The 19,158-nt window shown below is 45.3% G+C and overlaps 1 protein-coding gene and 1 long non-coding RNA gene across 2 annotated transcripts in view; one reads left to right on the top strand and one right to left on the bottom strand.

Moving 5' to 3' along the window:
• The window catches only part of Sctr (secretin receptor), a 65,336-nt gene that overhangs the window by 4,495 nt on the left and 41,683 nt on the right, over positions 1 to 19,158 (bottom strand). Inside the window, exons 5-11 of the mRNA XM_003478611.4 lie at positions 18,368 to 18,465; positions 17,197 to 17,329; positions 15,429 to 15,582; positions 7,341 to 7,401; positions 5,410 to 5,479; positions 3,959 to 4,047; positions 1,024 to 1,150 (exon numbers count right to left, since the gene is read on the bottom strand). Of these exons, the coding sequence (XP_003478659.1) occupies positions 1,024 to 1,150; positions 3,959 to 4,047; positions 5,410 to 5,479; positions 7,341 to 7,401; positions 15,429 to 15,582; positions 17,197 to 17,329; positions 18,368 to 18,465 (732 nt within the window). The remainder of the gene's footprint in view (positions 1 to 1,023; positions 1,151 to 3,958; positions 4,048 to 5,409; positions 5,480 to 7,340; positions 7,402 to 15,428; positions 15,583 to 17,196; positions 17,330 to 18,367; positions 18,466 to 19,158) is intronic.
• Positions 7,296 to 11,418, top strand: LOC134478264 (uncharacterized). Its single transcript, XR_010050763.1, has 2 exons — positions 7,296 to 7,996; positions 10,110 to 11,418. It is a non-coding gene; the product is annotated as an uncharacterized LOC134478264 (long non-coding RNA).

The following is a 19,158-nucleotide window of genomic DNA, read 5'->3' as shown; positions in this document are numbered from 1 at the left end:
ACCACTGAAGGAGCTATATTGCCAACCCAGTGTGTCTCCATTTCATGGATACTCTGAAATTTGAAACAGACTGTTTCTGTCTTTGCTGGGGGCTACTGGGAAGCTTCAGACCTTACTGGTGACCCATCTCCCCAGCCTCGATAGGACTTTCCCAAATTTGTTTCTGTGTAGGAACTCAATTAGCTTTATATTCTTTTTCCATTGATCCTTCATCTATTTTTGGAGGGATCCTTTATATATTTTTCCCAAAAATGACATCAACTTCCTTTTGGAAGAAAATACCTATGAGTAAATGGACAAATAACATCATGATGTTTGGGATTCAAATTAAGACTGTGTTCTATTTAAACATGTTTTCTTTTGCTGGTCTTTAAAATTACAATATCTTTTTGGGTTAGCAGGTAGGTGATTTTCCACCCCCTTTTTAAAGTCAGTTTTTATTTTTAATAAGTTCCATGTGCTCATGGCTTTAAAAAGTCCAATGATTCTTGTTTTTAAAACCCAGAAGCCTCCTCCCACCGCCGCCCCTATTTCCTGTTCCTCACAGACAACTGTTTGACCTCTCATGACTGATTCTAAATCATATGCTGATGCTGCTACTTGTAGGTTTTTGGTTTAGAGACTTCCTCTGGACTTCCCTGTCCAAAGATGGGAAGTCTTTCAAACGCTATCCTGCAGGGCTCATCTCCCTGCTGGCTTTTTGACGGCTCAGCCTCGGCTGTTTGTGTGACTGGGGCCCGGTATATGCTGTCAAGAGCTGTGCGCAGTGTGCCAGGGTGGCTTTGCCCTTGTGTTTCTTTTAGTTTTATCCCCATTGACTACTGGGACTCACAGTCCCCCTCCGGGTCACACAGCACAGGCAGGTCTTCCCCACCCCTGCATCCCTTAGGCCCCTGCCAAATGAAGTGTCCCTTACTCACGCCTAAACCTTAGGAAGCTCTGGCTTCCTGTCTCTGTGGCTTCCTCTTCTCTTTAAGGAAACCCAGAACTCTTCCTTTTAGCCACATAGCTTCCAAAACTTACCTGAAATGAGCCAAGGGCCAATTCAAAAAACAGCTGGACTTCCATGGCATCCTCAGGAGAGAAGGCAAAGACGATGTAGTGGACCCCAAAGAGGGGAATCAGCAGGAGGGTGGACTTGGCCAGGCGCCTGGGAACACAAGGACACACTGCCACTCTTGCTTAGCTGCCCCGCGGCCCGTCCTGCCATCGAGTGACTGACCACTTGAGGCTTGGCAACAATATCCCTGCATTTTTTTTTTTGAATCTTTGTTTTTCTGAACTTTTTGTTTTTGTGGTGTTGGGAATCAAACAGAAGGTATATTTGGCAACCACTCTACCATCCCCACAACACCCCTGTTTGTTCTAATTTTACTTTGGAAAGTTCCTAACATTCCATATATTGATCACCTAGATATAATATTCACCAACTCTTTTTTTCTTTTTGTACTGGGAATCAAACTCAGGACCTTGTGTTTGCCAGACATGTTTGTGTTGCTGAGCTATATCCCCTGCCAATGCTCACCAACTCTTGATCAACCAATTCCTACATAAATGCTCAAATAACTTTTAAATTAATTATGTTCCTGTAATTACTACTCTGTGACTAATCCATGTTGAACGAAGTCAACTTTGTCATTTTTTAAGCAACATATATCTATAAAGAAAAGTTCTTATATTTTCTTCCCAGATTAGAGCTGCCAAATTTAGCAATTAAAAATACAAAATGCGGGGCTGGGGATTTAGCTCAGCGGCATAAGCGCCTGCCTTGCAAGCAGGCAGTCGTGAGTTCGATCCCCGGTACCAATAAAAAGGAAAAAGACAAAAAAAAAAAAAAAAAAATACAAAATGGCCAGTTAAATACGAATTTCAGGTATATACCTTGGATACTTTTGGGGGTTATGCATCCTAAAAATTATTTGTTGCTTACCCAAACTTCAGATTTAAATTGACATCTTGTATTCTATCTGGCAACTTTATTCCAGAGCCCAGATCCACCAAATTGTGCAGCCTTCCAGTCAGTGATATCATGGGGTCTCTGACACAAGTAATCCTGGCCACTACCAGATTCTCAAAACAAGACATCATGGAGAAAGTCTCTGTCAGACACTAGTCTGTCTTTAGCATCTGTTATAGGCTGACTCTCATCCTCACCCCAACTTGCATGTTGAAGTCCTAGCCCCTAGGACTTTGGCAGGTGACTCTTATTGAGAGAAAGGCTCTTCAGCTAAGTGATTCAGTTAAGAAGAGGTGCTTAGGTTGGGCTCTAATCCAACTAAGACACAAAAGACTATTACCCCCAACACTTTCCTTTTCTCTGGGACAGACAGAAGGGAGCCTAATCTGACAGACAGCTGTCATGGCCTGCCCCATCTGACCTTGCTTTTGCCTGGGTTCCCTCCAGCAACAAGCCCAGGGCTTTCCCTATACCCCTGGAGTTAATTCCAAGGCTGCGATGACAGGAGGAACACCATGCCCCTTCCCAGCTCCTAAGGCACTGCTGTCATCTGTCTGAGGGCAAAGTCGGGGAACAATAGGACCCACTGTTGGTATCTCTGAAGCCCACGAGTTTGTGATCCCCAAGGCCAGCCCTCCTAAAGACTCCTCCAAAGTGATGGCAGTCACAATTTCAGCCCCTCCATTTTTGCAGATGCAGCATCTATCAAACTAGCAACCATTCTCTGGCCACTCCCAGTGCCCCTATCCTGTCAGCCCCTGTGTCACTGCTTTGCAAGCTCTCCAGCAGGCCTGTGAAATGTATAGGTCTGCACACGTGTGGGCCCACTGCTTCTGTATACGAGCGGTATCTCCTCACCCTCCTTAGTTAGGGGAAGGGGCTCCCTCCCGAGCATGATCCTTGGCTGTAGCATAACAGGGCCAAAGAAAGCCCTGTTCAGTACTTGTGACTCTTCTCAGGTAGCATGGGCAGAGAGGTTCACGTTAAAAGAGTGGAGTAACACTAGAGGCTGTTGTCCCTGAAGAGTCCCAGAGTCCGGCAGCAGAGACCAGCAACAATCGACAAACATCAGTGGTGAAAGGCAGTGGAGACTGGTGGTGTTGACTGGTGACAACTCACCTGAACTGGTGGCATTTGGTGACACATGGAAGCCAGAAAGCCACCAAAGGCATTGTGATCTGGCTGCTGGGGAGCTGACAGCAGTGGCAGGTGGCTGCCCAGAACTGTACCTCGGAGGGGCAAGGGCTAGTGGCACTCGGCGCCCAGAGCTCATAATGAAGCTGCTCTTAGGCAAATCATGATTTTCTTCTGAGCTAAGCCAAAGAGGCCTCGGCTGAATGCGACACAAATAACTGGTGCCCTTGTGAGAGAGAAGACTTGAGATACATCTAGACGTGGGGGATGTGGGTGCCCAGAGAAAAGACTACAAGAGGGCACAGTGAGAAGCAAGCCATCTACAAGCTGAGAGAAAGACCTCAGAAGAAACAGAACCTTGATCTTGGATTTCCAGCCTTCAGAACCACAGGGAAACTTTTTTGTTGTTTAACTTCCCTGTCTTTTGTTCTGTGGTATTTGATTATAGCAGGCCTTTCAGATTAGCCCACCTTAACATCTTAATGGTTTTAAGTATTTCTGAGTCACACATCTTTTTGGAAATCTGATGAAAGTTATTTCCCCCTGAATAATATGCATTTCTATATAAATCTGACAGAATTGGGATCCCCACAACCCATTGCAGGCTCCCTGGCCTTGCCTCAAGGATCCTACCTATGCTTTCAGGCTTCTTGCTTGAGATTTCTTAATTTTTGCGCCCCCACAGTGCCTGAGGTCTCATAATCAGACCCCTTCTCCCACCACTGTACCGCCACTTACACTGTAAACTTCCTGAGACTAGGTTCATAGCTTTTCCTTCTTTTTGGCTAACACCAGTTGGGTAAACAGTAGGCACTCAATAAAAAATTGCTGGCTGACACTGTGCCTGTATTTTTGCCTTCCACTTACTTGTACTGGTTTATTTCATTTCCTGTGTCTTGGGTTCTAAGTTTTCTCATCAGGATCCTTAGAATGTTTATGAAAAAGATGAAATTGATCTGCAAAACACAAGGCAGAAGTAGGGCTGAGGTGTCAAGCTTTCCCAGCCACTTCTCCAGGCTGGCAAGACATTGCAGCCAGGATAGTACATCACTGCTGCCCAGCCTTGTGCCCGGCATCCTGTTGAAACAGACTCTCTGGGTGAAGCAGCACCCCCTATCCACAGGCTGCAGAAGCTACAGGGTCTGCTCAGGTGCTGGGCAGGTTACTCACACTTGGAGCACTCCAAAATCTTTGTGAATCTTGAAAACTGTAGGTCTGGCTGGGCCAGGTGTTGGCCTTTCTAATACCAGGTAAGTCAAAGCTGACTGGCTTTACAGTGGCTCTCACAAGGTTTACGGTAGGGATTGCCGGGCTGTACTCCCACAGGTTATGGTTAGGTAAATCTGATGTGGGCCCAAGAATGTGTGTCAGGTGAGAGCACTGGGGGTTGAATCTAGGGGTGCTCTACCACTGAGCTACATCCCCAGCCCATTTTCTATTTTGAAAAAAGGTCTCACTAAACTGCCCAGGTGGACAGTTGAACTTGGAACTTTCTTTTCTTTTGCTCTTTCTTTCTTTTTTCTTTTTCCTTTCTTTTCTTTTTTTTGGGGGGGGGGTGGGGGACTAGGGATTGAACAGAGTATTTTTGCACTGAGCTATAATCCTAACCTTTCTTTTAATTTTTATCTTGAAAAAGGGTCCTGTTAAATCATCTATACTAGACTCAAACTTGGAATCCTTTGGCCTCAGCCTCCCACAGGACTGACATTACAGGCATGCAGGATCATGCCTGGCTAGAATGTGTACAACCTTCTAGGTGAAGCTGAAACTGGTGGTCCAAAGATCGCATTTGTATTTGGTGGTGCATTGCTGTATGAGAACACTTAAACTGTCTTGAAAAGGACTGGGGATAGGCAGGTCAGTGGTGGAGCATTTGCCTAGCACACACAAGCCCCGGGTTGTATAAAAGGGCCAAATGCTAACTTCTGTCAAAAATATGCCTCCACCTTCTGCCAACTGAACCACAGCTTCCTGAAGGTCAGGATGGAGTCCATTTCTTTGTTTTTGGGCCTCTTCCCTCACTTCAGTGCCTGGCCTGGGAGTTTAAGAACTTTCCAACCTGGTAGCCCACTGCCCCAGAACCTGGAGAGTGGAAGGATGACTGAGTTGCCCTCACTGTTCTTATAAGTACCCTGGGGCTGGGGAACATTAGCTGAAAGACACACAATTAGGGCCAGTCTAGGGCTCCCAGTGCAGTGCTGCTGCTTGGGAAACACTGAGCACCTGGAGGGATGACTCTAGGTCCTCTACTCCTGCCAGCTGGTCACTGTTCCCAACTGTCTCACTGGCCCCCAGCTCCGGAGAGGACAGCCACTCACCAGGATGGAGAGGATCACAGGCCCTCGAATGACCCACCAAATAGAAGCGTTGGCATTGATGTCCCAGCATCTACAGGAGGGAGGGATAGCCAGGTGTTGTTAGGAGCAAACAGCCAGACAGACTAAAGGACACTTCCTTGAGGCATCCTTTGGTATTAACAACCCGCACCTGTGGCTCTGAGCCCCCACAGCTGTGTACCCACCACTGTTAGAACTTGGCCTTGTCCTATGTCAGAATTTACTGGGGTACACAGCGGCCATCTCAGATGCTAAAAGAGGGCAGGCAGGTGACACCTATGTGTGAGGTGCCTGGATGAGGGACTGGCATGACCTCAGGATTTGGGCACATGAGGCATGGGGTACCTGGCCTATGACAGTATATGTTTGGTTCTAGGCAGCCCCTGCTTGCTCTAAATAATTTCTGCCATGAGGGGAAATGAAAAACACTAATAGACCTTTACATTTTTTTAAGGAGGTTGAAGATCTGGACTTTTAAATATCTAAAGCAGTCAGGTGCGTGGCACACAGTTGTAACCCCAGCATTTGGGAGGCTGAGGCGAGAGGATTGCTGTGAGTTTGAGGCCAGCTGGGGCTACAGTGTGAGTTTAAGGACAGCCTAAACTACATCGTGAGACCCTATTTCAAACAAACAAATAAACAAACATCTAAGTCAGATGTGGTGGCACATGCCTATAATTCTACCTGCTCAGGCAGGACCCCAAGTTTGAACCCAGCTTAGCAATTTAGAAAGACCCTGGCTAAAAAAAAGAAATTGCAAAAGGGATGGTGTGGTGGTTCAGTGTGAGGGCTCTGGGTTCAATTCCTGGATCCCACAAAAAGAAGAAGGGAAGAAGGGAAGGAGGGAGGGAGGAAGGGGGGAGGGAAGAGGGGCAGACAGACAGGCAACTTACTTATTTAAAATATTATTTTGGAAGAATTATTTTGAGGCACATTTGGATGAAAAGACACAGGTAAACCTCATCCAGCCCAGTCTACTTGTGGGCTTGGCCATGTCACGATGCCCTGGAGGACAAGACGTCTGCTACTCTGTTGCCTTTTTCTTGGCCTTCACTAAGCTCCCTTCACCATGCCTCCTCCAAAGCTGGCTGGAGCTTATTCTGCACTCATTTGTTTAGCGAACAGGACCGGGGTCTAGGTTGTCACCATCATGGTGGTGGCACAGCACACACCCAGGAGCTGAGAATGCTGCTGCACCTCAGCGGGGACACTAAACTGCAGAAGTGGGGACTGTCCAGAAAGGATGTCTCAGAGGTTAGGAACAGCTGGGGTGGCCCTTTCTTGGGCTTCCTCCACTGAGCAGCACATGCCTGGGGTCCTGAAGCTCCAGTCTGGCATCTGACCTAAGCATGGAGCTGTCCCTGCAGGCACGGCCCACCTGGAAACTCACAGCTAGGGAGCAGTGGTGCTGGTCCCAGGTGGGCTACTCACCGTGGCCCCTAATGTGAGAAACTGGCTTTGCCTAAAGAGCTCCAAAGAAGTATCTATGCTATTTGAAGAATTGGATGATGTCAAACATAGTTGCCCATATGTAGCCATAGGAAACGTGTTCCACAACCCTGTGTAGGCACAAAATCTCCAGATGCTCAAGTCTCTTATACGAAACAGCATAGTATATAAACATAGCTGTATGCTTTAACTGATCTCTAGATCACTGAGAATTCCCCATACAATGTAAAGGCTGTGCTCATTACACTGTTATACTGTTATACTGTGTTTTGGCATAAACAAGAATAGTGACAAGAAAAGATATATGTATATATATATATATATATATATATATATATATATCTGTTCAGCACAGACCAATTTAAAAAAATATTTTCAATTCTTGGCTGAATTAGTGGATGCAGAACCCACAGATATAAAGGACTAACTATGCATTTCTGTTACCTCTCCTTCTAACAACTTACCCAACATCTTCCAGAAAGTGCCTGGTGATAGCCCACGACATCACAAAAATGGCTGGAGAACCTGAGGGTTAGAAACAAAAAGAGGGAGAGGAAAGGGGACTCAGTCTTTAATACATGCTTGAGAGACAGAACAGTTGGTTACATAGGTACTGAGTAAGTACCAAAGTTTGGTTTCCATGGAAACCCTTTTGCCATATTGTGTCCAAAGGAGACAACATGCTGTAAGGGTTTTAGGCTGAGGAGGCCAGGGGAGTGGAAGCTGGATCAGAAAGGCCTAAAGGTCTTTTGGGAATCTGGGTCAGTCTCTGGGTGACCCTTGCAGAGGAGAGAAGCAATTAGACCCTGGAGCATGTACATGGAGCTCATGGAGGTAACTGTAGGACTAACAGCTGGCAGAGTGTGTGCGTGGGGCACAGGACATGGGATTGAGGACAAAGAATTGATTTTATTAAAAGATTGGTTTATGAAAAGGTCAGCCATTTAACTGTTAATGAAAACCATCACTGTTGTATATGGGATTTCTAATTTTAGCTCTTTGAAAAACCGCCATACTGATTTCCAAATGGATTTTTACAGATAGGTGTTGAGGAGAAGAGAAAGAGAAGAAGGCAGAAAAGGAGAAGGAAAGGGGGAAGAAGAAGCAGCAGCAGAAGCCCGTAAGTACAGACAGTGGGAAGGAAGGTGGGAGTGGGCAAGAAATGTCCACACATGTAGGAACATGCAAAGCTGGCAGACTAATGGCAACCAATACTGCAGGGCAGAGGAAGCTGAAATATAAATGTCGTGTGGGGCAATGCTCTGCAGGAAGTTCTGCAGGTGCCTTGGGGCACAGGCACTGGGTACTCTAAGAGGTGAAACACAGGGTTGGGGTGGGAGGCCGGAGTGCTTTGGAAATGTGGATGAGAAACAGATGACTATTCCAGGGGGCAAACACTACCCTCAGGAGACCAAATAACCAGCTGCGTATGTCAAGCCAAGAGAAACTGAGTCAGGGAACCTGGGTCTTGGCCAGCAGAGCACAGGAGTGGAGCTTACTGGACATGTGAGTGATACCTCTATCTCCATCTGCACTGAGCAGTGTGCAGCTGTTGACCACCTGCAGCTACCGAGCACGTGATGCAGCCAGACCTAGAGGTGAGATGCACCCAGGACCAATAAGGGAGTGTAAAACGTAGCACTAAGAATTTTTATACTGAGGACAACTGACATTACACTATTTTAGTTATATAGGGTTAGAGAATATTATTTCCATCTGTTTCTTTTCTGCTAGAAACATTATTGTTATTATTCGCAGTCCTGGGTTTGAACCCGGGCCTCACACATGTTAAACAAATGCTGAGCTATACTCCAGGCCTAATCTTGTTTTATTTTTTCAAGAGTGAAAGTCTCTATGTTTTCCAGGCTGGCCACAAACTCTTAGGCTCAAGCAATCCTCCTGCCTTAGACTCCCAAGTATTGAGGATGTAGGCACAGGGCACTCTGCCTGGCCTTTGAAAGTTCTACATGTGACTCGCATTCTGTCTCTTCCTTTAAAAAAAAATTAATGATGTGCCCTGCTTAACCCAATGGATACAAAATATTAGTTCAGGAGAACTAAGCATTACAGGCTTACTAATGAGATTTCACAGCTTTTTCCATACTAAATCTTCAATATCTCAAGCGTAGGTTATACTCACAGCACGTCTCCACTGAACTGACATTTCTAGTGCTCAGCAGCCAGGTGTAGCCTGTGGCTATGGTACTGAACAGGACGAATCTGTTTCATGGAGAAGAATCACAAAGGCTGATGTATGGTGGATAAAAGAAACAATCACATCTATTTCTAATGGAGATCCTTGTCTACACACCAGATGGCAAGAGCTGGCCCCTGGGCCTGTCTATTTTCAGACCTCTAGAATCTAGATTTCTATTCCAACTCCAGCCCCTACTTACAGCCACAGGCAGGGAGTAAAGGGTCTTTTATGGAGGAGCTGAATAGCCCTGGACAAAAGGCTAAGAGATAGTAACAGCGGCCCATGAGCCTCATTCCCTGAGGAGCTCCCGACCACTGTAAAGCGACTCATTCTTAAATGTGAACAGACAAGTCATGTTCAAGGTCACTGACATCTGATTATGTAAAAGACTAGGAACAAACAATCAAAGCAAAGGAACCCGGAGGAAGCAGACCATACAGGAAACAAAAGAAATTTGAACAAAGTAACTAACTCTAGGGAATATCATCAGAGAGATGGAAATCACTGCATCCACAAGATACAGACAGGATGCTGCAGCCAGGTGCATCCAAGACCAAGAAAGTGGGTGCAGAAATTGGATACCTAACAGCCAAAATAAAAGGTTCAATAGATGTTTTGGAAGATAAAAGACGAGGAATCTCCCAGAAAGCAGAAAAAAAGACAGAGGAATGCAAATGAAGAAAAGAGAGAGAGTTGTTGTGTCCAGCACATGCACCGTCTGACTTAGAGGAATTTCAGAAAAGAGAGAATAAAAATGGGAGGGAAATAAGTCATCCAACAGATGACATCTAGAATATTTTCAGAAAACAAGGACACAAGTTTTGAGATAAAACAAGTATCATGTGCCAGCAAAATGGAAGATTTAAAAAAAAAAGATCTGTACCAGAATACATTCTTGTAACATTACAGATTGTCTTGCACTTTATTTATTTTTGAGGTGCTGAGGCCTAGAGTAAGCTAGCATGTGCTCTACCACAGTTACCCCAACCCTGCCTCAGTCCTTTCACTTTTGCTTTGTTTTGTTTTGTTTTTGTAGCCTACGCTGGCCTCAAAATTGCAATCCTCCTGCATCAGCCTCCTGAATGCCAGAATTACAGGTATGCTCCACCACAGCTGGCTCCAATTCTTGCATTTTATAGATAGAGAAGTGAGTAAAATGCTGAGGAATGGCATGGCATGTCCACAATACCGGATGCCAAAACACAAAGTCTTCAAAATTCTGGGGCAGATGAGTTTTTCACCTGTTGGCCTCTGCTCTGCAAAACGACAAATTAGATATGAAAGTGGAACAAAGATATTTTCAGATATGCAATGCAAAAAATGTCCCTCCAGGCCCTCTTTCTTACACAGACACTGGAGGATGTGCTTCAACACAAGGAGAAAGTAAAGCAGAGAGGGGGCAGTAAGGAATGGAGGAAACAGGACTTGCAAAGGAAGGTGAAGGGAATGCCCTACGTTAAAGTTGCTGGGCAAGTCTAGAGAACAACCAGCCAAGTCCAGCAGAAGAGAAGAAGCTTGAGAAACAACAGTAGCAGGTTTAGCAGGTTTAGCAGTGTCCCCCAAATCCAGTTCCACTAAGAACAGGAAGATAACTTTATTTCAAAATACGATCTTTGCAGATATAATTAGTTAATAAGAAGTTATACTGGATTAGCATAGGCTGCTACTCCTATATGACCAGCATACTTATTAGATCATGATCACAGACACCTAGAGGAAGAAATCTACAGAAAGACACACATGGGAGCAATGTGGCTACACACCAAAGAATGCCATGCACCAGCAGCAACCACCAGGTGCTAGGAGGAAACAAGGAACAGATGCTCCCCAGACTCTAGAAGGAACCAACATGCCAACCTCTTGGTTTCAGACTTCTGGCCTCCAGAACTGGTAGAGAAGCACAAGTCTGTATTTTAAGTCACTGAGTTAGTAGCAACTTGTTTTGGAAGCCCTAGGAAATTACCACAGCAGGAAACAAACTGGGAAACAAATGTAAAAGCTGCCGAATCAAAACGAGAAAGAAATTAAAGCTGGGAGCTTATGAAGAATTCATGTGCACAATAACTGTCACAAAGGAGTCTGCCAGATCGCAAGTTTGCACAGATGTCACCATAACCTTATACAAAACATACTTCCCAAGGACATCCATGTGGCAAAGAACTGTTCAGCCTTAGACTAATATCACTTCTGTTATCAATAATGGTGGCTAAGATTATTTTAAAATATCTGATGTAATCCTTTTCATCTTTGTCTTAAAAATCTTCCTCTTGCTCAACCTCTTTGAACATGCCACAGTTTGCTATGGTGCTTGTATTCCCAAATAAATGTCATTATTCTTTGGAGAATATCTCTCTGGGTGATTTTTAAAATGGAGATTGACAGAACAAATACAAGCTGATAGATTTCCCATTGCAGTTGATGATTTGGAAAATAGTACTGGAGGATTTTCCAGAGATTTGGGAGAGTTAATGAAAGCAATATAAAAACAAAAGTAAAAGACTCCAGAAAAGCAAACCTAAATTAGTTGAAAGAGAAATCATTGTACAGCAGTTGTCTCATTAGTACACAACATTTACTTAAGTATCATGATGCATATAATGAACATGATTTAACCAACAACTATGAGAACTCGTAATAGAAGAATGGGGCTAATGGAGGAAAAATTTCATTCCTTACCTTTCATCTTGAGGGGTCAACAATAATACTTTAAAAGAATAAAGAAAGAGTGGCATGTTGTTTAGAAACACAAGAGTAAATATTAGGAGGAACAGCTGAAAGAGTTGAAGAGCAGGCTGGAGGTGTAGCTCGGTGACATAGCACTTCCCTAGCATGGGCAAAACCCAGCACCAAAAAACAAAGGGCAAGGAGAGAGGAACATTGCCTCAAGACCAGGAAGTGGGGAGCAGGAGGCCGCTTTTGTTATTACCAGTCCTCTGGTTCCAGTTATTCTTTAACCCAAGTACAGCTTTGTTTAAAAAAAAATTTAAAAAGAGAAGAAAAATGAAAAAATTAAAAAAGAAATCCTTGCCTCAATTTTGAGTGCTCTCAGTACTGACCACAGATTTCAAGGGGCCATCTGTTAGCTGTCTGTCTCCCATCTTTGAATAGCTGCTGGCTTTAAAAGGTGATAGTTGTTTAAGTCAGTGGTCCCCAGATGGTTCCTGGACTAACAGTCGGCATTGCTGGGGAACAGTATAGACGTGGTCTCAGGTCCTGCCCTCAATGCACTGACTCAAGAGAGTCTGGGCAGGGGCCCAGCAAGCTGGGTGGACCAGTGCTCCAGTGATGCTGATGCAGAACCAACAGAGCACAGGTTCATGTTCAGTTGCTGACTGGGAACAAAGCTCACACCCCACCCCACCGCCTCCCCAACTTCACCCCCCATGGAAGCCAGAGGTATCACTCTTACCTGGGCAGAGATTGACATCTCAGCCACTAAAAAAAACAAGAGCTTTGACTAAGCATTAAAAACCCACAGTGAGCCCAGCCTGGGCTACTCAGCAACTTTATGTGGCCCTGTCTCAAAATAAATAAAAATCAGGCTGGAGATGCCGCAAAGACCATGGGTTCAATTTCCAGTCTTCTGAAAGATGGAAGGAGGCAAGGGAGGGGAGGAGAGGGGAGAAGAAAGGAGACGACAGGAGACAAAAAAAGAAAAGCATTGCTTTCCTTGCACAGTTTTATATGGGGAATGTACCCATGCAAGCAACTCTAAGGAAAATTGAGGCAAGGCCATTGCTTTTGCATGAGAAATTATTCTCACAGGTAGAGAGGCTTTAGGTCTTTCAGAGCCCCTTCACGAAAGTTGCTTTGTGGTTTCACAGGCAGAGACAGCCCAAATAGAAGGAATCACTGGTATTGTGTACACTATGCAATCCCTAGAGCCCAACACAGGGTTTGGCATATAAATGTTTAAAGAAGAAAAGAATGTTTTCTGCACCTCATGTAAATCTTTTTAAAACTTATAAATACATATTATTACAATGTAATTTTGTCTCCCAACTGGACTACAAATCCTTTGTGTGACTTTTTTTCTTTGTGCCCTCTATATTTTTGTAATCTCTGAATAAAAACAAGTGTTCAAGGAATGTTGAGAAAACCATGACTCTGATATAGACCAGGAATCTATCCACGTATGGTTTCTGTCTAGATGTTCCCCAAAGCCTCAGGCAGCCATCGGGGGAGGGCTTTTCAGAGGTGGCTGAATCTAGAGTTTGTGATTGATTCAGGGTCTGACCCTGGGATTAAGGGTATGAATGCTACACCACCCTACTGCAGGTAGCCTGCACACAGTATCAAGGAGAGAAAGAGGCTTGCCCTTCCCTCCTCTCTTGTTGCTTTCGGTGTCTTCTGTTGCTACAATCTTCTGCCCTTCTCCCATGTTCCACCCTGCCTTGTAGCCAGCCAATTATTGACTGAAACCTCCAAAAACTGTGAGCTAAATAAACCTTTCCCACTGTAACATTGGGCATCAGATATTATGTCTCAGCAATGAGAGAAAAGTAACTAAGACATATGTCAATACAGCTAAATTCTAGCAGATTTAGGCTTCAAAGCTCAATGAATGGAGCCCCCAAATGGAGTGCTATTTGGTAATCAACTGCCTAAGGCAAGTTCCTGGCCTCTGGGATTGCTGGCTCTGCAGACATCTGCACAGTCCTAGCTCCTGCCAGCTGAGGGTCATGTGCTACAAAAGTTCAGAAGCAGGAGAGCTTAGTGTGCTCTTCCAGTTCAGGTGGCCTCCCTGCTGGTAGTATAACGGGAACTAGGTCCTTGCATATAAGGATTTAGACAAGCAGAAAAGGCAGGTAAGGGCATTCCTGGCAGGGAACCTTCTTAATTAAAGGTACCAGGAGAAAACCAAATGAAGCTTATGATTGGGACACATAATTATCTCTATAAGCCAAGAGGTTTCCTCACAGGAACGTGGCTTTTTGCCCAGAACTCAGTGGATAACTTAAATGTATGTTTATCAAATGAACAATGGGTGGATGGATGGCTGAATAAATGGGTAAATGGGTGGGTGAGTGGATTATTCATCTACCCACCCATCTGTTCATGGATAAATGGGTGGATGGATGGATGGACAAGTAGATGGCTGCGTGGATGGATGGATGGGTTCATGGGTACATGGGTGAATAGGTCAGAGGGTAGATGAGTAAGTAGGTGAATGGGAAGATGGGTAAGTGGATGGATGGGTGGATGGACAAATGGATGGATATTTGTAAATGGTAGGGTAAGAGTCAAAATGCTTTAGACATTGACAGGCTTTGATTTGAATACTGGGTCTGGTCTTTACAGTGTGAGTTGAACATATTATGTCCCATGTCTCTGCAGTGAGGTCTCTAAGATGATACTGGAGGTTGCAGTGTGATTAAATGATCCGAGTAAAGTGCTGAGCCCAGAGACTGACATATAGTATGTGCTTAAGAAATGGGAGGGCAGGGACTGGGGATTTAGCTCAGTGGCATGAGTGTCTGCCTGGCAAGCAGGAGGTTGTGAGTTGGAGCTCTGGTACCAAAAGAAAAAAATGCGAAGGTTTTTTTTTTTTTTTTTAAAACCTTATTCTTTGACCAAGAAGGAAAAGCGGAAGAGATGTCACCAGGGCCTACTGGTGGCTTCCTTGCTATCATCTTCTCTCTTTCCTAAAATCCGAACCTGAATTTCCTTTGGGAAGCTGTATGTTGTGAGTAGCTTACACCACTCAGCATATTCCATTCTCTCAAATCTCTGTGATTAGGTTAAGGATGTGTATGAGATTTAAGTGGTCCAAGCAGCGTGAAGCTCAGAATATTTCTTCAGAAAGCTGGAACCCGGTATATCTTTCTCTTATTATATCTAAATAACAAAGAAGCACGTAGCCCAGAAGCTTCTGGCAATTACATTGGGAGCACCAGCCTGAGGAGAAGAAGATAAACCAAAAAGCAAGGGAGAGACAGAAGAATTTATTGTTAAATGCTGGATTCAACCTGTTTGAGGTGGGTGATCCCTGGGCTTGTCATTTACATCAATTAATTTCCTTTTCTTGTATAGTCTTTTGATATCAGCATTTGAAAGTTTCCTGATGCATACAGCAAGAAAGACGACTTATGAAGAAAGACGAACTGGTTATGAAGAGAAGGCAACAAATATTGGGTAGAACCAAATTGGAAATGGCTTTGGGTGTCAGAAATTGGGAGTGAATTTTAGCTATATTTCCATTTTACAGATAAATGACTGGAAAGCTAAACATTAAGCAACTTGCTGAAAATTAGAAAAATTAGTTAGATGTGGAGCTGGAACTAGAAACCAGATCCATATGTCAGCTCAGTCCCTGTCCTGCTTACCACACATCCGATGCGGTAGAGAAACATACCCCATCCAAGGGCCACAAATTCCTGAAGGCACTTCCTTTGTGAGAAGAAGGAGACGGTGAGAAGCGTGTGAAGGTAGATGCCTTCCACCAGCAACCAGGCATAATTTGCCATGATGCAGTACTGGAAGAAGATCATGACCAGCTTACAGCCCACCTGGACAGAGAGAGGCAGGTGAGGCCAGGCTAGGTGGCGATGGGCTTTCCTCCGGTGACCAGCCACAAAGAAAGCAGCAGGGCAAGGCAGAAGCAGGGCCAGGCCACAGGGAAAGCCTCGGGGTTCAAATCTATCTCTTGTGGCCTTTCTCTGTCAGGAGACCAGGCCCACAGAATTTTCTAGAGAAGTCCACAGGCCCATGGATTCAGTCAAGATGGCCAAGGAGGCATCACAGGAAGTAGTTTTAAATTCTTGAACCAGCTGCCAGACTTGGTGAGGAAGAATTCTTCCTCTTGAAAAGTTGTATCTGATATTACCCAACTCCCTCGTTAGTCTGATAAGGACTCTGAAGGTCAGAGAGGGAAGGAGTTTCTGAGCCAAGGTGACGACAAGCTCTCTAAGCTCAGTGTCCCTGGAAACAAGGTGAAGGGCTGTGCCAGCTCTGCCAGGTGGCAACAGTGACTGTGGTGAAAAGACCCCTGACTGGCACATGTCACCCAGACTGGAGACCTCCAAATAACCAAGAGGGAAGCCACACTGGGTGACTCTTTCAATGGTATGTCCCCTGCAGGGCTGCCTGGGCTGTGCCCAGGGCATTATGGAGCGGAGTCCGCCACCCCAGTGCCACTCTAGCTCCTGCACTATGCGAATCTTCCTCCTTGTGCTGAGCTGTCCTCCAGGGAGAAGACATTTCCTGGGATAGCTCTAGAACTGTGCATGGACTACTATGGGACAAAAACCCATGCAAGAAGAGGGTCCAGGAGCCCACTGTTGGCCAGCCGTGGTCCTGTGTTAATGGTCTTCCCAGAGCCTGGCTTGTGAGTCTAATGGTTAGTGAAACCTGAGAAGTTTCCCTACCGGGCCTTGCCAGACTTGGCCAATGTTGCTCAGTTATGGGAGGGGGCGGAATTGAAGTCTCCCAGGCTGGGCCTCTTGTTTGATCCTGGAGAGACACAGATTCTTGCAAGATGCTACTTAGTATGAGTCAGCAAATGTGTTCTCTCTCTTCTCCCACCCCTCTCTCCAACCCAAACAGATGTGACTGGAGGGAAGTGGCAGCTAGCTTGACTGAATCAGGCTCAATTTCCAGTCTCTCTCCCTTGCTAGCCTCGGCTACAGAGACTGTGACAATAAAAGAATCTCCCAGTTTTCACAGTTCTTGTCAGTAAAGTATAGGGAGGAGTCTTTGGGGAGAAAAAGAAGCCTCCTAGAAAGCAAAATGCTTGACCTTTGACCTCCCTCCTTTACTAGATCATGGGTATGAAGCCAGACGTTGCAGAAGCCATATTACAACCATGAGGCATAAAGCCTGAGACCAAGGCCTCCCCTAAGGATGGCAGAGCAGAAACAGATTCTGTCTTTCATAACATCAGAGACACTGTGCATCTCTGGATTTTCCATCTATGAGCTGCTTATGTGGGAAATATCCACCACTTGTTTCAACCTCTGATGAGTGGTCTTTTGCTATTCCAGGGTAAAATGATTCTTAAGTGACACAGAGTAATTGTTGCAAATCAGTAATTGTTGCAAATTGAGCATTTGGAAGGAGAAAGCTTTAGCACAACTGGGCTTAGACCCGTTTTAAAGTTAGGCTGGGAGAGGCAGGCATGTTACCCTGTGGGCATCACAGTACGTCACGTCTTCTGAGGAGAACAGCACAGCATCTTTGATGAAGTTGGACAGGGCACGCAGGATGAAGGACATGAACAGATGCATGTGGATGTAGTTGCGGGTGCAGTGGAGCCTCCTGGAGGGAGAGAGCAAGGCTATGGGGACTCACCCAGGCCTGCCCTGCCTGCCCATCCTGGGGAAACTGAGGCCCTGGATACCAGCCCCTTATGGGTCACAACTCTGTTAGAACAACTTGCAAGAGGACCCCCAGCCCCAGTTGCCCAATGGCATCCATACTGTAGGGTTTGGTTTGGGGGGGGGGGTCTTTTTTTTTTTAAAGCTAAATGTGTAGGGCCAACATATATTCTATCCTGCCATCATCTCTGGCCCTCAATATTGGTTCTTCTGTTGTAAAGCCCCAAAGGCTGTTATTTGTTCCCCAGACACCAGATTTCTTATGGAGAACACATTACACTTTAACTGGGGCTGACTGGATGAAAGACCTGACCAATCAGAAATCTTTCTCCATTTCTGGCCATAATGGTTGGTTCAGAGTGGGGCATGTGACCTAACTGAGCCTACAGAACTCCTTGGAACTTGTACTAGAACCAAAGGGAAAGAGGCTGTCTGTCCTGGTTTTGCTGAGCTGGTAAAATCTGCCCCTAAGCTGCTGCTGGCTGTCCCTTCCACCTCTGCAAAAAGCCTGCCCTGGATGAGACCAATACAGAGTTCAGGAATGAAGAGAAACAGACCCAGGTTTGCTGTGGCCCTGAGCACCTGCACCCAGCCGTGACTAAAGTAGATGCCCCTGAACTCAACAGTGACGTTTTTCTTAAAACTGCTCTGAGGTGGATTTCTGTCTCTGGCAACTGAGAGTCCCACTAGACACCTGCTAAGTGGAGGTAGTAACAGCCATTTTACCACGTCCTGAGAAAATTAGAAATAATAGATGTGAAGCAGCTGGCCTCATTAAAGTCTCACTAGTGTTCACTGAATGCTGAAGGAATAGATTTAATGTGGCCCCCAGAAATCAGTTTTTCCTGGGAAATATTCAGATGGAGAGATAACAAGGCAGCCCACCCAGACCTGCCTCTTTCTGTCCTAAGCCATTAAGCAGAGACCAAAAGTCTGCCTCAGAAGGGGTTAGAGATAAGACATGGCAGTCTGTTCTCACCGGAAAGCACACAGGATGCTGAGGGCAACCAGGAGCATGACGAGGGAGGAGCTGTAGCCCACGGTGTACATGACTTTCAGCTTCAGCAGGAACGCGTGCTGAGGAGAGATGTACGTCAGCCCTGCCCAACCACCTGGCCAGCCCCTCTGTGCCTCAGTGCACCTGCTTCCGCCAGGGTAAGCCCCCAGCCCTGGCTGCTATGCTGTTCACACCCAAGGAAGCCATGCACAGATGCATAACGTCCAAACGCTCTGCTTTGGACCAGTTCTTGGGGGGTCATCTGCTGCCTACTCAAACATCCATACTCTATGGACCCCCTTACCAACAGGCGGCACTCACATACCTCTGGACACAGGAGCTTAATATGCTCCTATGCTTGCATATGTGTAGGGACAAGGAGCTCACTGTTTTTTGAGACAGTCATTTTGGTATACAATATCAGCTATTTTAATGTGAAGGTAAAATTGGCAACTTTTATATTGCAACTATTGGTCCTTTTTCTGCTATCTGGAACCAGTGAAAGTAAACTTAAGTTTGTAATATACCTAAGATCAATTTTAAATAGAAAAGTTTCACAGGTTATACAGAGGTTTATTGTTTTTAAATGAAGATTTCTTTGTACAAGAGTCCCTCACCTTCTTCTTAGCACTCATGCTCTGTGTTTAACATCCTCCCACACATTTTGCCACTTAATTTATATGCTCCCATTTGTCAGTGTCCTTAGCTAGGATTCCCAGAATCCCATTGTTGAAAAGCTCCAGATAAATTCTCTGACCAGAAAGAAGTATATC

Source organism: Cavia porcellus, unplaced genomic scaffold (assembly GCF_034190915.1).
Source record: "Cavia porcellus strain 051 isolate PalLab524CR breed Dunkin Hartley unplaced genomic scaffold, mCavPor4.1 scaffold_12, whole genome shotgun sequence".
Taxonomy (NCBI): domain Eukaryota; kingdom Metazoa; phylum Chordata; class Mammalia; order Rodentia; family Caviidae; genus Cavia; species Cavia porcellus.
Note: the sequence above shows the minus strand (reverse complement) of the source record. Positions and strands in the feature narration are given on the sequence as shown.